This window comes from Maniola jurtina, chromosome 23, assembly GCF_905333055.1.
Source record: "Maniola jurtina chromosome 23, ilManJurt1.1, whole genome shotgun sequence".
Taxonomy (NCBI): domain Eukaryota; kingdom Metazoa; phylum Arthropoda; class Insecta; order Lepidoptera; family Nymphalidae; genus Maniola; species Maniola jurtina.
The window spans coordinates 9,790,495-9,806,845 of record NC_060051.1 but is presented as its reverse complement, the minus strand read 5'-3'; the positions used below and the strand labels follow the sequence as shown (position 1 = coordinate 9,806,845).

At 40.0% G+C, this 16,351-nt stretch overlaps 1 protein-coding gene and 1 long non-coding RNA gene across 3 annotated transcripts in view; one reads left to right on the top strand and one right to left on the bottom strand.

Moving 5' to 3' along the window:
• Nucleotides 1-1,592: 1,592 nt before the first annotated feature.
• Nucleotides 1,593-1,739, bottom strand: LOC123877283. Its single transcript, XR_006798549.1, has 2 exons — nt 1,700-1,739; nt 1,593-1,661 (listed from the first exon to the last, which is right to left on the bottom strand). It is a non-coding gene; the product is annotated as an uncharacterized LOC123877283 (long non-coding RNA).
• A 1,426-nt stretch (nt 1,740-3,165) lies between these two features.
• The window catches only part of LOC123877281 (transcriptional activator protein Pur-alpha), a 32,735-nt gene continuing 19,549 nt past the window's right edge, over nt 3,166-16,351 (top strand). For both annotated transcript variants that reach the window (XM_045923907.1, XM_045923906.1), the window contains exons 1-2: nt 3,166-3,289; nt 15,207-15,254. In XM_045923907.1, the coding sequence (XP_045779863.1) occupies nt 3,247-3,289; nt 15,207-15,254 (91 nt within the window). In that variant the 5' untranslated portion in view covers nt 3,166-3,246. The remainder of the gene's footprint in view (nt 3,290-15,206; nt 15,255-16,351) is intronic.

The window sequence follows — 16,351 nt, the reverse complement described above, 5'->3', positions numbered from 1 at the left end:
CCGTGTCTCCGTGGCAGTCGGAGTGACGAGCGATACCGTTCAGTGATCAGAGCCCCGACAGGTGACGGAGTTCGAATCTAGCTCAATTTTATTGATACTTAATTATTGTAATTTATTATCGTAACTCGCTTGTTATCCACAGTGAACTCGTTCGAGGTTCGGTGGGAGCCCGCTAGCACTCGAACGAGTCGCAACCCACGGTGCTTGTGTTACGCTCGGACGTGGCGCGGACGATCCGACGGTCGGTAGTCAATTACTGCGCCGCCGCCGCGTCCCGCATCGCGCTATAAAGTACAATTTATCGATATACCTTTATCTCTATTATTATTATGAATGAATGATTATATGTAGTGCTACGCCGTTGGCCGTGGAGACGGAGTGGACGCTAGCGTGGCGTCGATATGTTTGTACAGTTTTTAACGAACTTCTCGTAGCGAACTAAGCAAGAATTATTTTAGTATATGATAAGATCTAATCGAATTACATTCTAGTGTAACATAATAAAGTACTCGAGGTTTTTCTAAATTTCGTTTAAGATCGTACGTGAGGTTTTGTTTGGAATATAATATTGTATGTCTCATTGGAACTAAACTGACTCCGTAGGATGTAATTAGAAATTAAACAGGAAAATTTTAAATAATAAAATACAACTTAATGTTAAGTAATGTATTATAAAAATAGGTGTAAGGTAAAAAGTTATTAACATTGTATGGAAAAATTGTGACAAAATTATAGTCATTTGTAATATTATACTGATGTTTTATTCTGCCCTATCTTTGAGCTTGTCCTACAACTATTGCTTCATATTTTACATAAACTAAAAATATTGCAAGTTCTACAGTATTACTGCTTTTATTCTTGATGGAATTGCGCTTGACTGCAGTCGCGCCCGATGAACTTTTTAATCCGCCTAGGTTAAACCTTAGTAGGCACCATACAGTAGGTAATGAACGGGAAGCCGTCTGTAAAATCTAAATCAACAACCATTCGTGAAATGTACCAGTTACAGAGCCGCCTAGTAGTAGTAAACTGCCCACTTTTCAGCGATCGTTTCCGCACAATAAAGCGTATTAAAAAACATTGATGAAATTACCCACCTATAATTGGTTCCGTGAGCTGGCTGTTAATGAAATAAGTGTCGATGTTTCTCGTAGCACTGATCCTTGGGAAGCTAATAAGATCCACTGCCAGGGGCTAGGCTTCGAGGAACAACAGACTTCAAAAGTTGAGGAATATAAATCAACGGGTTACGTCCACTGATTAATATTGTCTAAGGCTTAGATGGAATGTAGAGGTAAGGAGCGCCTTTGATTAAGCTAGATAGGTATATAGGAAAGGAGAACGAGCTTTAATGGGAGAAAAGTTGAAAAAATGTCCAGCTATAAATAATAGTTCAAAAACCCGCCAAATTAGCGCTAGCATAGGCAAAGGGTGTTGTATTATCCCAAGTTAGAAAATTTAACAGATCGAAGATGGATAGAAATATGCCGAGTTAGAAATTATAATGATTAGAGTAGTTAGTGACAGTCCAGTCCAGTATAACATACCTCAACGATTTACGTAATTGTTACGTAGTTTGTTTCTCGATTTTAAATTTATCGCTCTCTTTAAAATTTACCCACTGGCTACTGTAGCGCCACCCTTATTTAGCACATTTTAACCTTCGATCATATTATTATACTAGGTCTGTGATTTTAACGGACTTTTTATACACGGAGATCGTGTTCCTTAACTCTACCACCATAGTAGGTATACCACAGTTTTATATGCCTCTCCTAATCTTTGAAATCGGTAACAAAATCGGTAAAAAATCTTACCTTTCATTAGCAGTTTCTTCCACAGAGTAACTACATATAGTTTATTTATGAATTTTTTCCTAAATACTAATTTTTACAAGCTACTTTTAACAAGTCACTAACCTTTTTCAGAAGTTTCCAGCATGCAAATGTCAATAATAAATAATCACATAAGATAAGAACAATATCTTGTAATCTACTTTCCAGACAACTTGTTACTTCGCTAATTTGTTTCCTAATAATTTTGTTTGAAATCTTACATTGTAGCCGTAAATCGTAAATCTCATGATCTCTTGCAACTTTAAAGTAGAATGTAAATTTAAAAACTAGCGGGAAAACCAGGGGAAAACTTATTTTTTCACTGTCAGATTTTTTTTCTCTCTGGCTTTAGAAAGATTAGCCAATGTCAATGTTATTTACAAGTTCGGGAAACTATATAAGTTTGGACTTCGTCTGTGCTGGCGCTCGCCGACACACGCGCGGCACCCCTTTAGTCCCAGTCTTCCCAGTCAGTTCCACCACCAACATCACCAGTAAAACACATCCCAGCCACTTTTGACAAAAAAAAAAAACACTCCAAAAAGGCAGAGCACGCGCGCCATGAAACACCAACACAGACGAAGTCTCACTGACAGTTAGGTACTGTCGTACAGTCGTTGCTGTCAAATTTTACCCAATGTTACAGACTAACAACAATAATAACACAAAATGTCTATGGTTTTTAAAAATTAAATAAAAAAAACATCTAAACTTTTCATTCTTACCTATTTAAATTAAAATCGTTAATAGCTGCGAACACAGGCTGCGAACCAATACTGCAACACACACTCTGACATAGTTCCTTCTTAGATAGACTATTTTTAAAGGTAGAAAACTTCGTTAGATTAGCTAGATGATGCCCACGGCATCGTCTGTGTGGATAGAAGTTTTAAAAAAATCCCGCGGGAACTCTTTGATTTTTTGGAAATAAAAGTAACGTGTAACTGTGGCGTGAAAGAGTAACAAACGGCTAAACTTCCACATTTGTAATATTAAACATTTACTGAAAATCACAGCTGAAATCTTCAGTTGACACAGCTGGATTTGTAGTTATGTACATACTTTATTATAACTATGTACGAAAATCTACTTGACGACAAAAGTTGAGAGGTTCTTTTAATGTCATCTTTTTTATACACATTAAAATATAATTTAGTAAATATTGGCATGAATAAATAAACAATTTCATTATTTTTCACATTGTGTTCGTTGAATTGTATTTATTTAATTTTAAATAGTAGAGTAAGCATATGTGTTAGGAAAAAACTATACTTTATGAGTATTCAACTCGATCTTTGCATTATAAAGAACTTCAGTTTGATGGCTTCGAAACCATAGACATTTTGACTTCTACAAGAGGTTCCGAAAAGATTGGTGGATTGCCTGTGTAGATTTCGGTGTGTGGATTGAAATGTCGGATATCGGCAGCGGTGACGAAGGGATTTCTAGTCAGAGTACGTATTTATTTACAGCGGCGCAGCGTCCATAAGGTGTTTCGTTTCGCGCCGTTTCCGTCGCTCCTCGCGGTCGAGTGTCCCAGCGGTCGTAACGTTCGAAAGTAAATATCTCATTGTTCCCGTTTCAAAATGGCGAATTGGGGTCTGTCGGAGTGTTATTCGGCGGGCGTCGAGGCGGGAGGCCTCGCTGGGTTTCTGGTGCGGCGGCGGGCGACGGCGCGGCGGCCCGCCCGGCTCGTCGTCAGCGCCGGCGGAGGTTGACGACCTGCCTATCGATTTTTTCGTCTGCGACCTCTCGTCGGCGGGCGGGCCGGTGTCCGGTGCGAGGGCAGCTCGCCCGGCGGAGGCCTCGCGGCCTGGGGCCCGACCCGGCAGCCGACGCCGGCACCATGGCAGGTCAGTGCCGGCGCCCGCGCCTGCCTCGCCGCCCGAGACGCCTCCGACGCGGCCCCTCAGTGTTCACCCTTCACCTAGCTCCAATATGTCATGTTAAAATCACTCCAAGTGTTACATTCCTTTGTTCTTACTAGTAAGCAACCTGTGACCAGTGTTGTGTCATTCTGAGGTGTCAGTGCAAGTGATAGATGGAGTAGTCACCTAACCATCTGTGCAGTGTTTCTGAGCTTAGAAATTTAAAAAATCATTTTTTTAACATATTAAACATCCAAGGAAGACAAAGGAATTGACTGTGGCATACAATCTCATTGTAACTCAATGACAACTTCTTATTGATTGAGTTTTGTAATCAGAGCTGCAAATGGCTTCATCATATTATTGCTATTGCTACTAGACTCTAATAAGAAATAAGTGATGTGAGAAGAAAGAAGCAAGAAAAGAGCTGAAGTGTTGCTAAGTCTTTTAAAGAGCAAGTCAGTGAGCAAAATCAAGAAATACTGAACAGCATGTGTGATTTAGAGTAATAGTTGTGCAATTGTTCATATTAAGCTAGTGTTTGGCCAAACATGGATGGTGTGCAAATAAAGCAGTCAGTAAGTTCACAGCTGATTATGACAGAAGGTAAGATTAGTGAAGTAAAATGCTAAAGGAACTATAGTTCAAGTCTTGTTCAGCTAAAATGAACTTGATATTTGTGCTGATCTTGCTTTGTACAAATTCAAAAGAATATAGCTATGTGTTTGCTTACTTGTCTAGAGAAAATGTTAGGTTGAAAGTGAATGGTTTTGTGATATTACATCTATTCTGTTTTCAGCAACAGGTATTTTTCTTATTACAATCCTTATACAGACACTGAAGCTATTTATACTAATGTAAAGTATGTTTGTCTGTGGTTTCACAGCTCAACTAGTAAAACTCCTTACATGTTTACCAGTGCTTACAACCTCCAAGTACACTTATGATACTTTTCATTTAAGAAAATCTAATTTTTCGCAGTACCTTTAGCAACACTAAGGTCAAGTTTCAAGTGTGTCTGTGTCACCATTAGCTCACAAATAATAATTTTGTTTAGCCAAGATATAGCTATAATACTTTATTATGTAAATTGATTGTTGTATTTTTACATAAGATTAGAGTACCCAACTGGATAATAAGCAATAAAAGCTCTTCATTCTGGCATAACTAATGTGAAAAGAAACTAACTAGTGACCTTATCTCATGATTGTCTTTGTTAAGCAGGCAGCATGGACACAGGATTATGCACACATGAGATAACTACTGGGCTTATACATGGCTTCATTTGTCGTTTGTGTCGCAACTAATTCTTAATTTTGTATGTTGCTGTCTAGTTAAATGAAATTTTGTCAGACCGCAAAAAAACAGAATACAATTGTATTGTTAAAAGGTCCTTTAGACCTATAATTGTATTTTTAAAAGGTCTTTGAGACCTTTCTCGATTTCTTTTAATAACAGTTTTTGTAGCTAGTTTTAGAGTTCCATTTCTCTAGAGAAACAAAGTAATCATTATAAGATCACCTTGTTGTCTGTCAATATTCATCTAGTAAAAATTAAAAGTGCTATTTGTTGTGTGATGTTACAAAACTACAAAACATTTCATGTGTGAGCCAAACTCACACTTGACCAGTTTTATAGCTTAGCTTCATTTTCTCATTTCCACTAAAGCTATGAGCATGCACTGACTATTGTTGACAAAGGGAAATTTAAGGAATAAATTATAATCTGAGTGTGTAATTCTGTGGGCAGTTCTAAACCAAATAAAATAAGCAATATAATGAAGATGATGTGATCATCATTCTGCTGGGTTACCAAAATAAACACCTTAGAATAACTACCTGGATAGTTTTCTTGAGTTAGATCTTGCTAGATCTTCACTGTAGAAACTGCTTTCCATACTGTAAATAAATGTATAAAAGGAAAAGCTGACTGACTGTCTATCAACACACAGCTCAAACTACTAGGCAAATCGGGCTGAAATTTGTGTAGTCCATGCAGACGAAGTTGCAGGTATAAGCTAGTATTATCATAAGTGGCACAAATTGTCTTACATAAAATAAAATATTTCATTTTGTTCTCAAGTAATAAGCTATAATTTTAGTTAAAGAGTAACAAATTAAATTGATTAGGATATATTTAGTTTAACAAAGGTTACTTTCAAGGCTGTCCTTGGATGAAAGGTCAAGCCAGGGCTGTTTTATGACACTTCACTACTTAGATAGCACTTAATTAACATATTTATGTAAAATTATTTCAAGTAGCTAAGTACTTGTAAAGATGAAAGATGCAAAATTTCACATAATTCTACTAGACTAGAATTATTAACAGGATAAAAGAAGCCTTTGTGTTTTTTTTTTTTCTTGTTTGTTGTGTTATTGTGCAAATGTTTATGATGACAATCAATTATTTGGATTGCTGTTTTATGAATTTCTCTTCTCATTATCACAGCTGGTAAATATATTGAAAAGGGTCTTACAGATACATGGTCAAGACCAAAAGGTTCCTAGTTTATCAGTAGATGAACTCCTGTTGTTTTTCCATGGAAAATATAATAATAATAATAATAATAATAAGTTTCTTTATTAGGGTAAAAACCCAAAAACAAAAATGTACAAAAATGAAATAATATTACATAATAATAATAATATTATTTAAATTAAATTCAAAATAGCACACTGAAGGTGAGCAATTTTGAGCTATTTTCTGTTTGAATCTCGATGCATCAACCTCCAATGAGCTATTATTGGACTGCGTAGGTCCTGGCCTACCACCTGGAGGATGCTGTTATCAGAGCCACGCAATCTTTCCCAGAAGGAAGATATCCGCGTCCTGATAACAGCAAAGAAATCGGGCATTCCCGCCTCGGCGAACATGCTCGATGCGCTGCAGTATCTTGGAAGCTTCATAAGGATGCGGTATGCATCATTATACTGCACCCTTATGGTGCTAAAGGACGCCCTCTTGTACCGGTACCATAACTGACAGGTATAAAAACACTGGCAGTAAGCCCTGAAGAGGGTGCCCTTTACTTCTTTACTGCATTTAGAAAATCTGCGCGCGAGCATGTTGCACCGAACCGACAATGCCCGCCTTTCTCGTTCCATGTCAAGATCGTCCTTACAATCGTCAGTGACGATGTGGCCAAGATATTTGAACTGCCTAACAACCCGAACCGCTGTCCCGTCCAAAAACACTTCGGGAATCCTCTCCGGACCCTTCCCTGCTTTAAAAATCATCATTTCAGTCTTCAAAACATTGTACTTCAGTCCGTGAGATTTAGCATAATTCTCACAGACTGACAGTAACTTTCTGAGACCTTTGACCGACGGGCTAAGGAGCACCATGTCGTCCGCATAGCTCAGGTTGTTAAAACAAACACCATCGATATGGCAGCCGACTCCAGTGCTCCTCAGGCCGCCGATCAGGTCATTGACGTACACATTAAAAAGATCCGGAGAGGTCAGTCCGCCCTGACGAACCCCGCACTCTGATCTGTAGGCATCAGAGGTCGTGTCGCCCCACCTTACGTGATTTGTTTGTCCCCCGTACCAGTATCTCAACACCTCTACCACTGATTTAGGGACACCTGAGCCGCGCAATTTGCTCCAGAGGATTTCATAATTCACTAGATCAAAAGCGCGGCTCAGATCCAAAAAGCAAGCGTAAACTGACGTGTTACGGCTGACATAATAGTCAACCGTGTGCTTGAGGCTGACGATGGCAGAGTCTGTTGAGACACCGGGACGGAAGCCAAACTGTGCGTCATCTATACACACCTTCTGCAGCAGTTCGGGCTGCAACAGGCGCTCAAACACCTTGCCCACTATGGTGCCCAGAGAAATAGGCCTATAGTTGTTAGACGAGCCCAAGTCTCCTGTTTTGCACTTGACGATGGGCACGACTACTGTTTTCATGAGAGGATCAGGAAGGTATGCATGCTTCACACATAAATTGTAAAGCACACATAGCTTGGACCATAGGACTTCACCCGCATATAGAATGTGCTCTATACTAAGATCGTCATGGCCAGGAGACTTGCCTCGCTTCATTCCACGTACTGCCTTGGCTACATCGTCGACTGTGAACTGCACCACTGGTTGCGCAGCAACGACAGGGCGAGTTGGCGTCTGCGGGCTTTGAGCTGACATCGAGTGTATTTTGAATTTCGAGGCGAATAATTCTGCTATTTCTCTGGGCTCCTGCAAGCCATCCACGGATACAGGCAGGCTTTGTTTGTGCTGCAATTTTTTTGTTGCAGTCCAAAATTTCGGAAAATTTTTCTCTCTTCTATACATAGCTAGTATGTCCATCTTAATCATATTAATAAAATGGCTGCAGCAATAAGGTAATCTAATCTTTCTTCCTGTCTTTGGTTACTTCCAAATATGGCTCCACAAAAACCCACTCTTTTCCATTTAGCCTTGATTGATAAGGCTTTAAGGAATAGTATATCCTTGAAATGCTATAAATAGGTTTCTGTCTTAGATACAATCTATTTTAATTCTCAAAGCCACAATTTAAACACTTATCTGCGAAACAAAACAATGGTGCGAATATTTTTTAAACCATAATATAAGATACTGCTGAGTTATCATCTGTGCCCAATTCAAAATATAAATAAAAGTAGATACTAGGCAAAGCTTGTTGCTGTTTTTAGGGGTTCTGTACCTCAAAAGGAAAAACTCATAACCCATCCTTTTGGTGTTGCCGCAGTCAGGTAAAAAAGGAACTCTTATAGGTTCACTTTGTTGTCTGTCTATCTGTGTGTTGTGTTTGTCAATTCAAAGGTACTTCCCGTTGACCGAGTGAAGGAAAAATCCGAAAACAGTGAATTTGTGGTTCACAAAAAAAATAATTAAAATGTGGTCTTATCCAAATAATTTACTAAACCAGTTCATAGATGGTGCTGTCCAGTCATTAACTTGCACGAGTTTACATGTGCAAGATTGGCTAGGTGTGGGATTAAAAAGTGTTATATCTTGTACGATGGTACGGTACAGAACCCTTTGTGTGCAAGTCCGACTCGCACTTGCCCTGTTTTTTATAGTAGATTTACTGATGCCGGTTTAAAATGCTGTGGTAACTTTGGTTTTCCGGGATAAAAAGTAGCCCTGGTAAAATAAAAAACCTGTAGAGTTTCCCAGAAGGTCATCTGATATGAGTAATTCAACCACTAAGCTGGTAAAATAGGGGTTCAAAATTTGAGTAGTTCACGCGAACGAAGTCGCGGGCATATAGTAATATATAACATTGTTACTTTTTTTGTATCTTTTTATTTTAGTCAAAATGTTCGCGGAAAAGTGACTTTTACCAACTTCACCAACAAATCCAATATATAGTGACTTTGAAACTTTTGTAACATCGACAAACGACGGAAAATAGAAACTTGTTTCCTATTTTTGCTTTTCAACATTTATTTAAGTAAATAACTCCTAGTTAATTACTTAGTTAGTACTCCTAGTTAACTACTTACCTATTAAGCTGTACTTAATTAAAGTAGGATACATCACACTATGCTATTATAAAGGCGTAAGTTTTTGTCCGTGCGCGTGTGCGTGCGCGCGCGCGCGTTTGTGTGTGTGTGTGTGTGAGAGTAAGTGATTGTCTTAGTGTAACAGGTCCCTTAAAAATTGTCAAACACGTTAATAACATATTATGTACTAGATAATGCCGGCCACTTCATCGCGTGGATTTCGGTTTTTTAAATTCCGTGCGAACTCTTTGATTTTCCGGGATAAAATATGCCTATGCCAATTTCTAGGAGGGCTACCTCCGTGAAGTCTACCTCTCCAAATTTCATGTGAATCTGTTGAACGGATAGGACTTAAAGAATCCCTTGGGAACTCCTTGATTTTCCGGGATAAAAAGTAGCCTATGTCCTTCCCCGGGCTGTAAGCTAACTCTGTACCAAACATCAAAATCGGCTTAACTGTTGGGCTGTGAAAAGCTAGCAAACAGACACACTTTCGCATTTATAATGTCAGTATGGATATTGATATGTATAAGTGACGCAACGAAGCAAAATTCGCGGCTTGTAAACGCGATTAGTTCCGTTTCACAACAGTTGGCCAACGCTGGGGACGATGGGCCGGTGGAGAAAGTGAATCGATTATAGAATCAGTTTCTGCGCATCGATGAATTTTATGATTATTACGATAATCGATTTGTAATATTCATTATTACAGAGCGAGAGCCAGCGAGGGCCAGACTTTCGTTATTTTATGAAAGCTAAAGGATTCTCTGCGTATAGTCCCTAACACAGAGGAACGACGCAGGTTGGATCATGGTGGTCTTGGGAGATTGGAACGGCATTCCGAACCAGTGGTAGATTATTTTGACGATTCATAAGCACTTTTAAAAGTTTAATTGAATAAAAATACTTTGAATTTGAATTTGATAACAAGTAAAAAAAAGTATAAAAATCTTACGTCAAAGTATAAAGTGTTATTTTTTTAATATTATTACGACGGAACGGACGGAATAGTATTAGAAATCACGTCATGCATTGCCAGACACCTAGTATCCCGGTAACCTCCAGCCAGACACCCTTACGCTTTTAAACTTCAAGGGTGTCTGGCAGGGGGTTGTTACGATACTAAGCGTCTGGCAATGTATGACGTGATTTCTATTACTATTCCGAAGAAAAAAAAATTCACTTTATACTTTGACGTAAATTTTTTACACCTTTTCTACCTGTTATCTCCTAAGACCACCATGATCCAAACTTCATAGTCACTGATCGTTCCTCCCTGTGTTGGGGACAATACGCAGATAAACTTTCAGCTTTTATAAAATAACGAAGGTCTCGCCCTCGCGGGCTCTTAGTCCATTAGCTGCCACGGTGCGTATCTCATTTGCGTATCTCTGTTGTTTTGTTTACGTAAAGATTTTATCCAAATAGAAAGTAACTAAGGCATCATCATCAAGACCAACTCATCCCCGGCTCACTACTGAGCACGGATGTTCTCTCAGAATGCGAAGGGCATCCCTGTCGCAGTGGTAAGCGCTGTGGTCTTATTAATCCACTCCGACAGGGGTTTGGAATTTTATAATTTCAAAATTTCTGGTCTGATCTGGTGGGATGCTTCGGCCATGGCTAGTTACCACCCTAAGGGCAAAGCCGTACCGCCAAGCGATTTAGCGTTCCGGTACAATGCCGTGTAGAAACCAAAGGAGTATGAGTTCAATGAAAACTGCCCTTCTCCTTCTAGGTTAGCCCGCTTCCATCTTAGACTTAGGCCATAGTCCGCCATGCTGGCCAAGTGTGGTAGACTTCTCACACCTTTGAGAACATTATGGAGAACTCTTAGGCATGCAGGTTTCCTCACGATATTTTCCTTTACCGTTAAAGCAAGTGATCATCAATTAATCATAGTTCAGTGAATTGACGTAAAAAGTTACCCAATAATTAAATTCATAATCATACCACAAGAAAACGTTACCTTACTTTATTAATCATCGCGTAACGACAAAGTACTAAAAAGCGCTTAAAGTTCAACCCATAAAAAGGTAACTCGTGAATATTGAGACGTAATGTAAACGGCCCCTTGCGGAACGAGCTAAGGTAGTGATTTCTCAAGAAAAAATTATGGGTTTCACTTTTTGTCCGTCTGGCTGGTGTCTGTGGCTGAATCGTGTCTGCTGTCAATGACCCGCCTTGAACCACTTACATAACGCGCTTCGACGCGCCCCGACGCGACGCCTTATTAGATTCGCCATTCCCAACCGCACCACGCGCCGAATATTGTTACACGATTATTTGAATTCGTTACGTGTCCGCCTACAGATGATTCCAGTTCGCGATAGTTCGGCACTTGGCAAATCGACTGGCCAATTCAGGATATTCCGATGAATGTTTTGTGTTTGGCGAATTTTTAAATGAGTTTGGCAAATCATTTGGCCGGCAGACGCGACATTCTGTTACAGCGAATAGGGTCAAGCCTCCACCTCCCATGGCCCCACCAACTTATCGGTTATATGTGCCGAATCGTGGGAGAGCTCCCCGGTACTTGCTCTGGGCGTGTTTGCTATTTTATAGCGTGTTCTTGACCCCGTACAGACTATTTATCTCTCTCCTTGTCCCGTTGAGTCTTTCTCCCCTTTTGCGATGATGAATAGTTCCGGAAAAACAAAGAACAAAGAATATTGGGGATGTTACCGACATTATTTAACACCTTGTAATTTGGTCGAAAGGCATCAAAATAGCTTCCCATAGCTTTGCCAAGATCTTAGAGAGAAAGCTTAGGGTCACTTGTTATCACCCCAGCTGGCCACGTCCTGACCACCTTTAGTTTTATCTAATTCCTGTATTATATACCTTTATGTGTTTTGAATTAAAGTTGAAAATCGCATGCAAAACTTAGCTTAGAATGTATAATATTATGCACATAATGTGTACGCCAATATAAAACTTTATTTGAACAACTGTGTGTCTGCGACATTTGAATAATGTCGGTTTTCAGTCATTTTACATACTATTTATGTTACGTTACGTATAGGTATGTACGTCTGTACATTATAATTTACACGTGCGTTGTACGATACGGAATTACTTATATATAAAAGACCAGCAAAATATTTAACTATTTTTGAATATAGCTTAGTAATTGTATGTCTCTTGATTTAGGTGACAGACAGATCTTTGACGATCAAAAAGGAACGTAGATGTATGGGAGCCGTGCGTAGTAGGCTCGACCTTAACAATTAGGAAGATCTTCGATCCACTTTCTGGTGTGAGGTCGCCATTGTAGCACCTTGGGAGTTTGGACCCCAACGTCTATCGGCTTTTCTAAATATAGTTCGCGACAGGTCGACATGGCAATCGGGGTACGAGTCGAGGAGGGAGGGGGAGGGGGGATGCTCCGCACGCTCGCACCGGGATAGCGTGGGGACTGTGGGGGTGTGCAAGGCGTTCCTACCCCGTTAGCCATGTCCTGCCCATTGCCACTTCGGCTTCGCAACCCGTTGAGCTGTCGGTTACTCTAGTTCTTCTACGAATCTCCTCATTGCTGATTTGATCGCGTAGAGAAACCTCCAAGCACAGCTCTCTCCATTGCCTAATATTATAATTTATAACGGATTATTATTTGCCTCACCATCAGCATTAAGTTATAAAGAACTCTTGCAATAAACAAAATCGCGATGTTTTATCGCCATAGGTTAACCGTATAACGTATTAAAATAGTTATTTCTGAGCGACGTAATATAATAATAGTTCGTGTGACCTCCAAAGACTGTATTCTTAGAAGAGATAGTTCTGCAAGTCCCACGGCATGGCGCCGACCTACAACTGTAATTCTTTTAATAGCCCCATTTTTTGGGATTTAGGTGAGGGTGACGCACATCGAGGGATTTGCGCGTCCTCCGAGAAATCACTAAGTTATGTGGAGCGGAAGGGTTGCCAGGCCGATTGAAATTCTAGCACGTGTTAGTGTTTTAAAGAGATAACATAAATTAAAATGTTATATGAATTCAAAAGAGAAGTTAAATCAATAACGGTTAATGTAAAGTTAGAAGGGATTACTAAATTAGATGGGATAGAGCCATGATAGTGATTAACGTCCGCCTCGTATTCCAGAGGTCGGTGGTAATCCCGGGCACGCACCTCGAACCTTTCGGAGTTATGAGCTTTTTAAGGAATTATTTTATCGGCGAAGGAATATCGTGAGAAAACCTACATCATACATGCCGGAGAGTTTTCCATAATGTTTTCAAAGGTGTGTGATGCCTGCCAATGTGCACTTGGCCAGCGTGATGGACTAAGGCCAATTTCATTCATCCTTTCTTCATCAACCTGTTCATTCTGAGAGGAGACTCGGGCAAAGTAGAAGGCCGGTAATGGGTTGATCAGTGGCTCGACTGCGGTCGACAGCTACAATGTCACGATCGCAATCACCTCTGATTGGTTGACGCTCGCTCACTATTGGCTACAATGCATTGTTGCAACAAGAATACCATAAATTCAGGCAATCACAACAATTGCGATTGCAATAATGATTGTGATAACAGGTTTTCCGGAATCGATGGATGATGAAATCGAGCGTGACAAATTCTTTATTGCTTAGTTTTTCCTCTGAATTTGCAATTTAACTCGTATGTTGAATTCGCCGCGTCTGTCAACCAACGTTTACGATAAAAATATTAATAGAAACTCGAGGGCCTATTTGAGTATTGTATCACGGAATTTATTACTTGGTTATGAATATCGATTGGCAATGTAAATAATATATTCTGCGGCGCCCCAAGTGACCTGATTGTCTTGGCTAAGTGGCGGTTGCAGGTCGGAGCCTGCTGTGAGGCGACGCGTGCGAAGTTTCATAATAAGCAGACCACATTAGCACTCATATTATGAGAAACTATTGGTCTGGTGGGGGAGATTTGGGCCGCAGCTAGTTACCACCCTACCGGCAAAGCCGTGTCGTTAAGATGCTGTGTAGACACACCAAACCCAACCCAAACCCAAAACCAAAGGGATATGGGTTTAAAAAAAACTGTCATACCCCTTCCAAGTTAGCCTGCTTCCATCTTACTGCATCATCACTTACCACCACGTGAGATTGCGGTCATGGGCTAACTTGTATCTGAATGAAAAAAACTTTGGTTTATCCTTTTCCGTTTTATTTAGTGATCACCGGTTGAAAATTTCAAACCATATTGTAACTGTTGTTTTCCTTGGGATTCAATTTTCCAATATGTACAGTTTATGTACCCTCTCGAGTTATTTATGCTCCAATCTTTGCTTATATTGGTTAACGCCTCTGAGAGGTCGTTACTCAAATACTGTTGGGAGTATTTTTATGGCGCATACTACAATAAGCTAAGCTGATTACTACGACTAGTTCCATTCCTTGGCACGTACGAGGTACTAACGGTTTTTGGACTTATTGAGTTATAAGCAAGTGAAGATTATTGTGTTCCTATAGGTAGAATATAGAATGTGTCGTTTATTTAGGAGTGGCTCGCATAGGATCAGGATCGGGGAAGTAGCGGCGTGTGCTAAGACACGTGCAATCGGAGGCGGGCAGTCGGCCGTGTCCGCTGACCCGACACACTCCTAACTCCACCTAATGCTCCGATTCCGCCGTGTGCGGTGTGACGTGTGAGTCATATAGTTCATATTATATTCATTTGTAGTGCCAGGGTGACTAGTGGAAGGATATTAAGATTCTCTTCCACTTTAATACGGGCACCTTCAAGTTAAGAGTGAATAGGCAATTTCTAGGCAAGTGCGCTCCATCTTAGGCTGCATCATCACTTGCTAGCAGGTCTGATTGTGCGGGCATCAGCTAATAAAGAATGAGCTTAATTGATTTCATTCTGTTTATTTCCTAGTATGATTTGAGTAAAAGACATTGAGCTACTCATATAATTTAAGAAAATTATAAATATATGTACTTGGCTAATTAAAAATTTGAAAAATGCCTTTGTTTTATTTAAATATCCTTCATTCTCTAGTTTTCATTGATTAATGTAAGTATTTAATGATTACGTTTGTCTTTTTCAGAATATCATGGTCAAGGTATGGACGCGGGTGGGAATAATTTTGACTCCGGTAAGTGCATAAAAATCTCTTTGATAACATAATATTAAATAATAGGAATTACTCATAAGTTATGAACATAGTTTTAAATGATTTAACAACTAGAGCATGATAGAAAAACCAATGTATTTATTATAGTTATTAAGTTTATGTTATATCGCTAGTACCTAAACCTTTAAATAAAAATCAAAAAAAAAAAATTGCCTTTGGGTAAAAATGAAGAAAGTATACGTATGTTTCGCGATTTTTGGAAATTCCACCCCTAAGACGTTTAAATAGGAATAAAAACAGTTATTTATGCTTTCTGTTAAAAATGAGGGAATATGTGTTGTAGGACCTTTGGAATTTCCACCCCCTCACCGATTTTCAAAAATTCCAGTCAAGCGTTGCGGGGTGAGTCAGTATTATACTCCTCGATTAAGAAGGGTGACGTTTTAACTTCTAGGCCGTCAAAGCCAAACCTATCCTACAACAGTTAAATGGCTGTAACTTTTCAAAAGACTGGTAAATATAACAATAGCAGTAATAGTGGGTATGATTGTCGATGATCGCAACAGGTGTCGAAACTGGAATGATCGTAATTAGAAATCGCGATCGATTACACGAGCGCCGCTGTCACGCGCCGCCGCCGTTCCCTGTGACTGCGCCGCGCCCTGCGTGTGCTGCAGCGGTGATTGATGACGGCCTCCCGGGCGCAGTGGTAGGCGCTGTGCTCTCATTAGAGGGAGGTCCCGGGTTCCAATCCCGGCAGGGGTTTGGAATTTTATAATTTCTATATTTCTGGTCTGGTGGGAGGCTTCGGCCGTGGTTATTTACCACCGTACCGGCAAAACCGTACCGCTAAGCGATTTAGCGTTCCGATACGATGCCGTATACATACCAAAGGAGTGAGTTCAATGAAAACTGCCATACCGCTTCCAAGTTAGCCCGCTTTCATCTTAGACTGCATCATTAGGTACTTACAATTCTTGCAATTCACGAAGGCGAGTGAACTTTACTTGTGGTTACGTCTTATACATGGCATTGCGTAAGTGTGCGTGCATGTCGGACCAATCAGGCGCGAGCAAGCACTCGCAAACGCACACATTTAGGGTACCTTACTTATACCA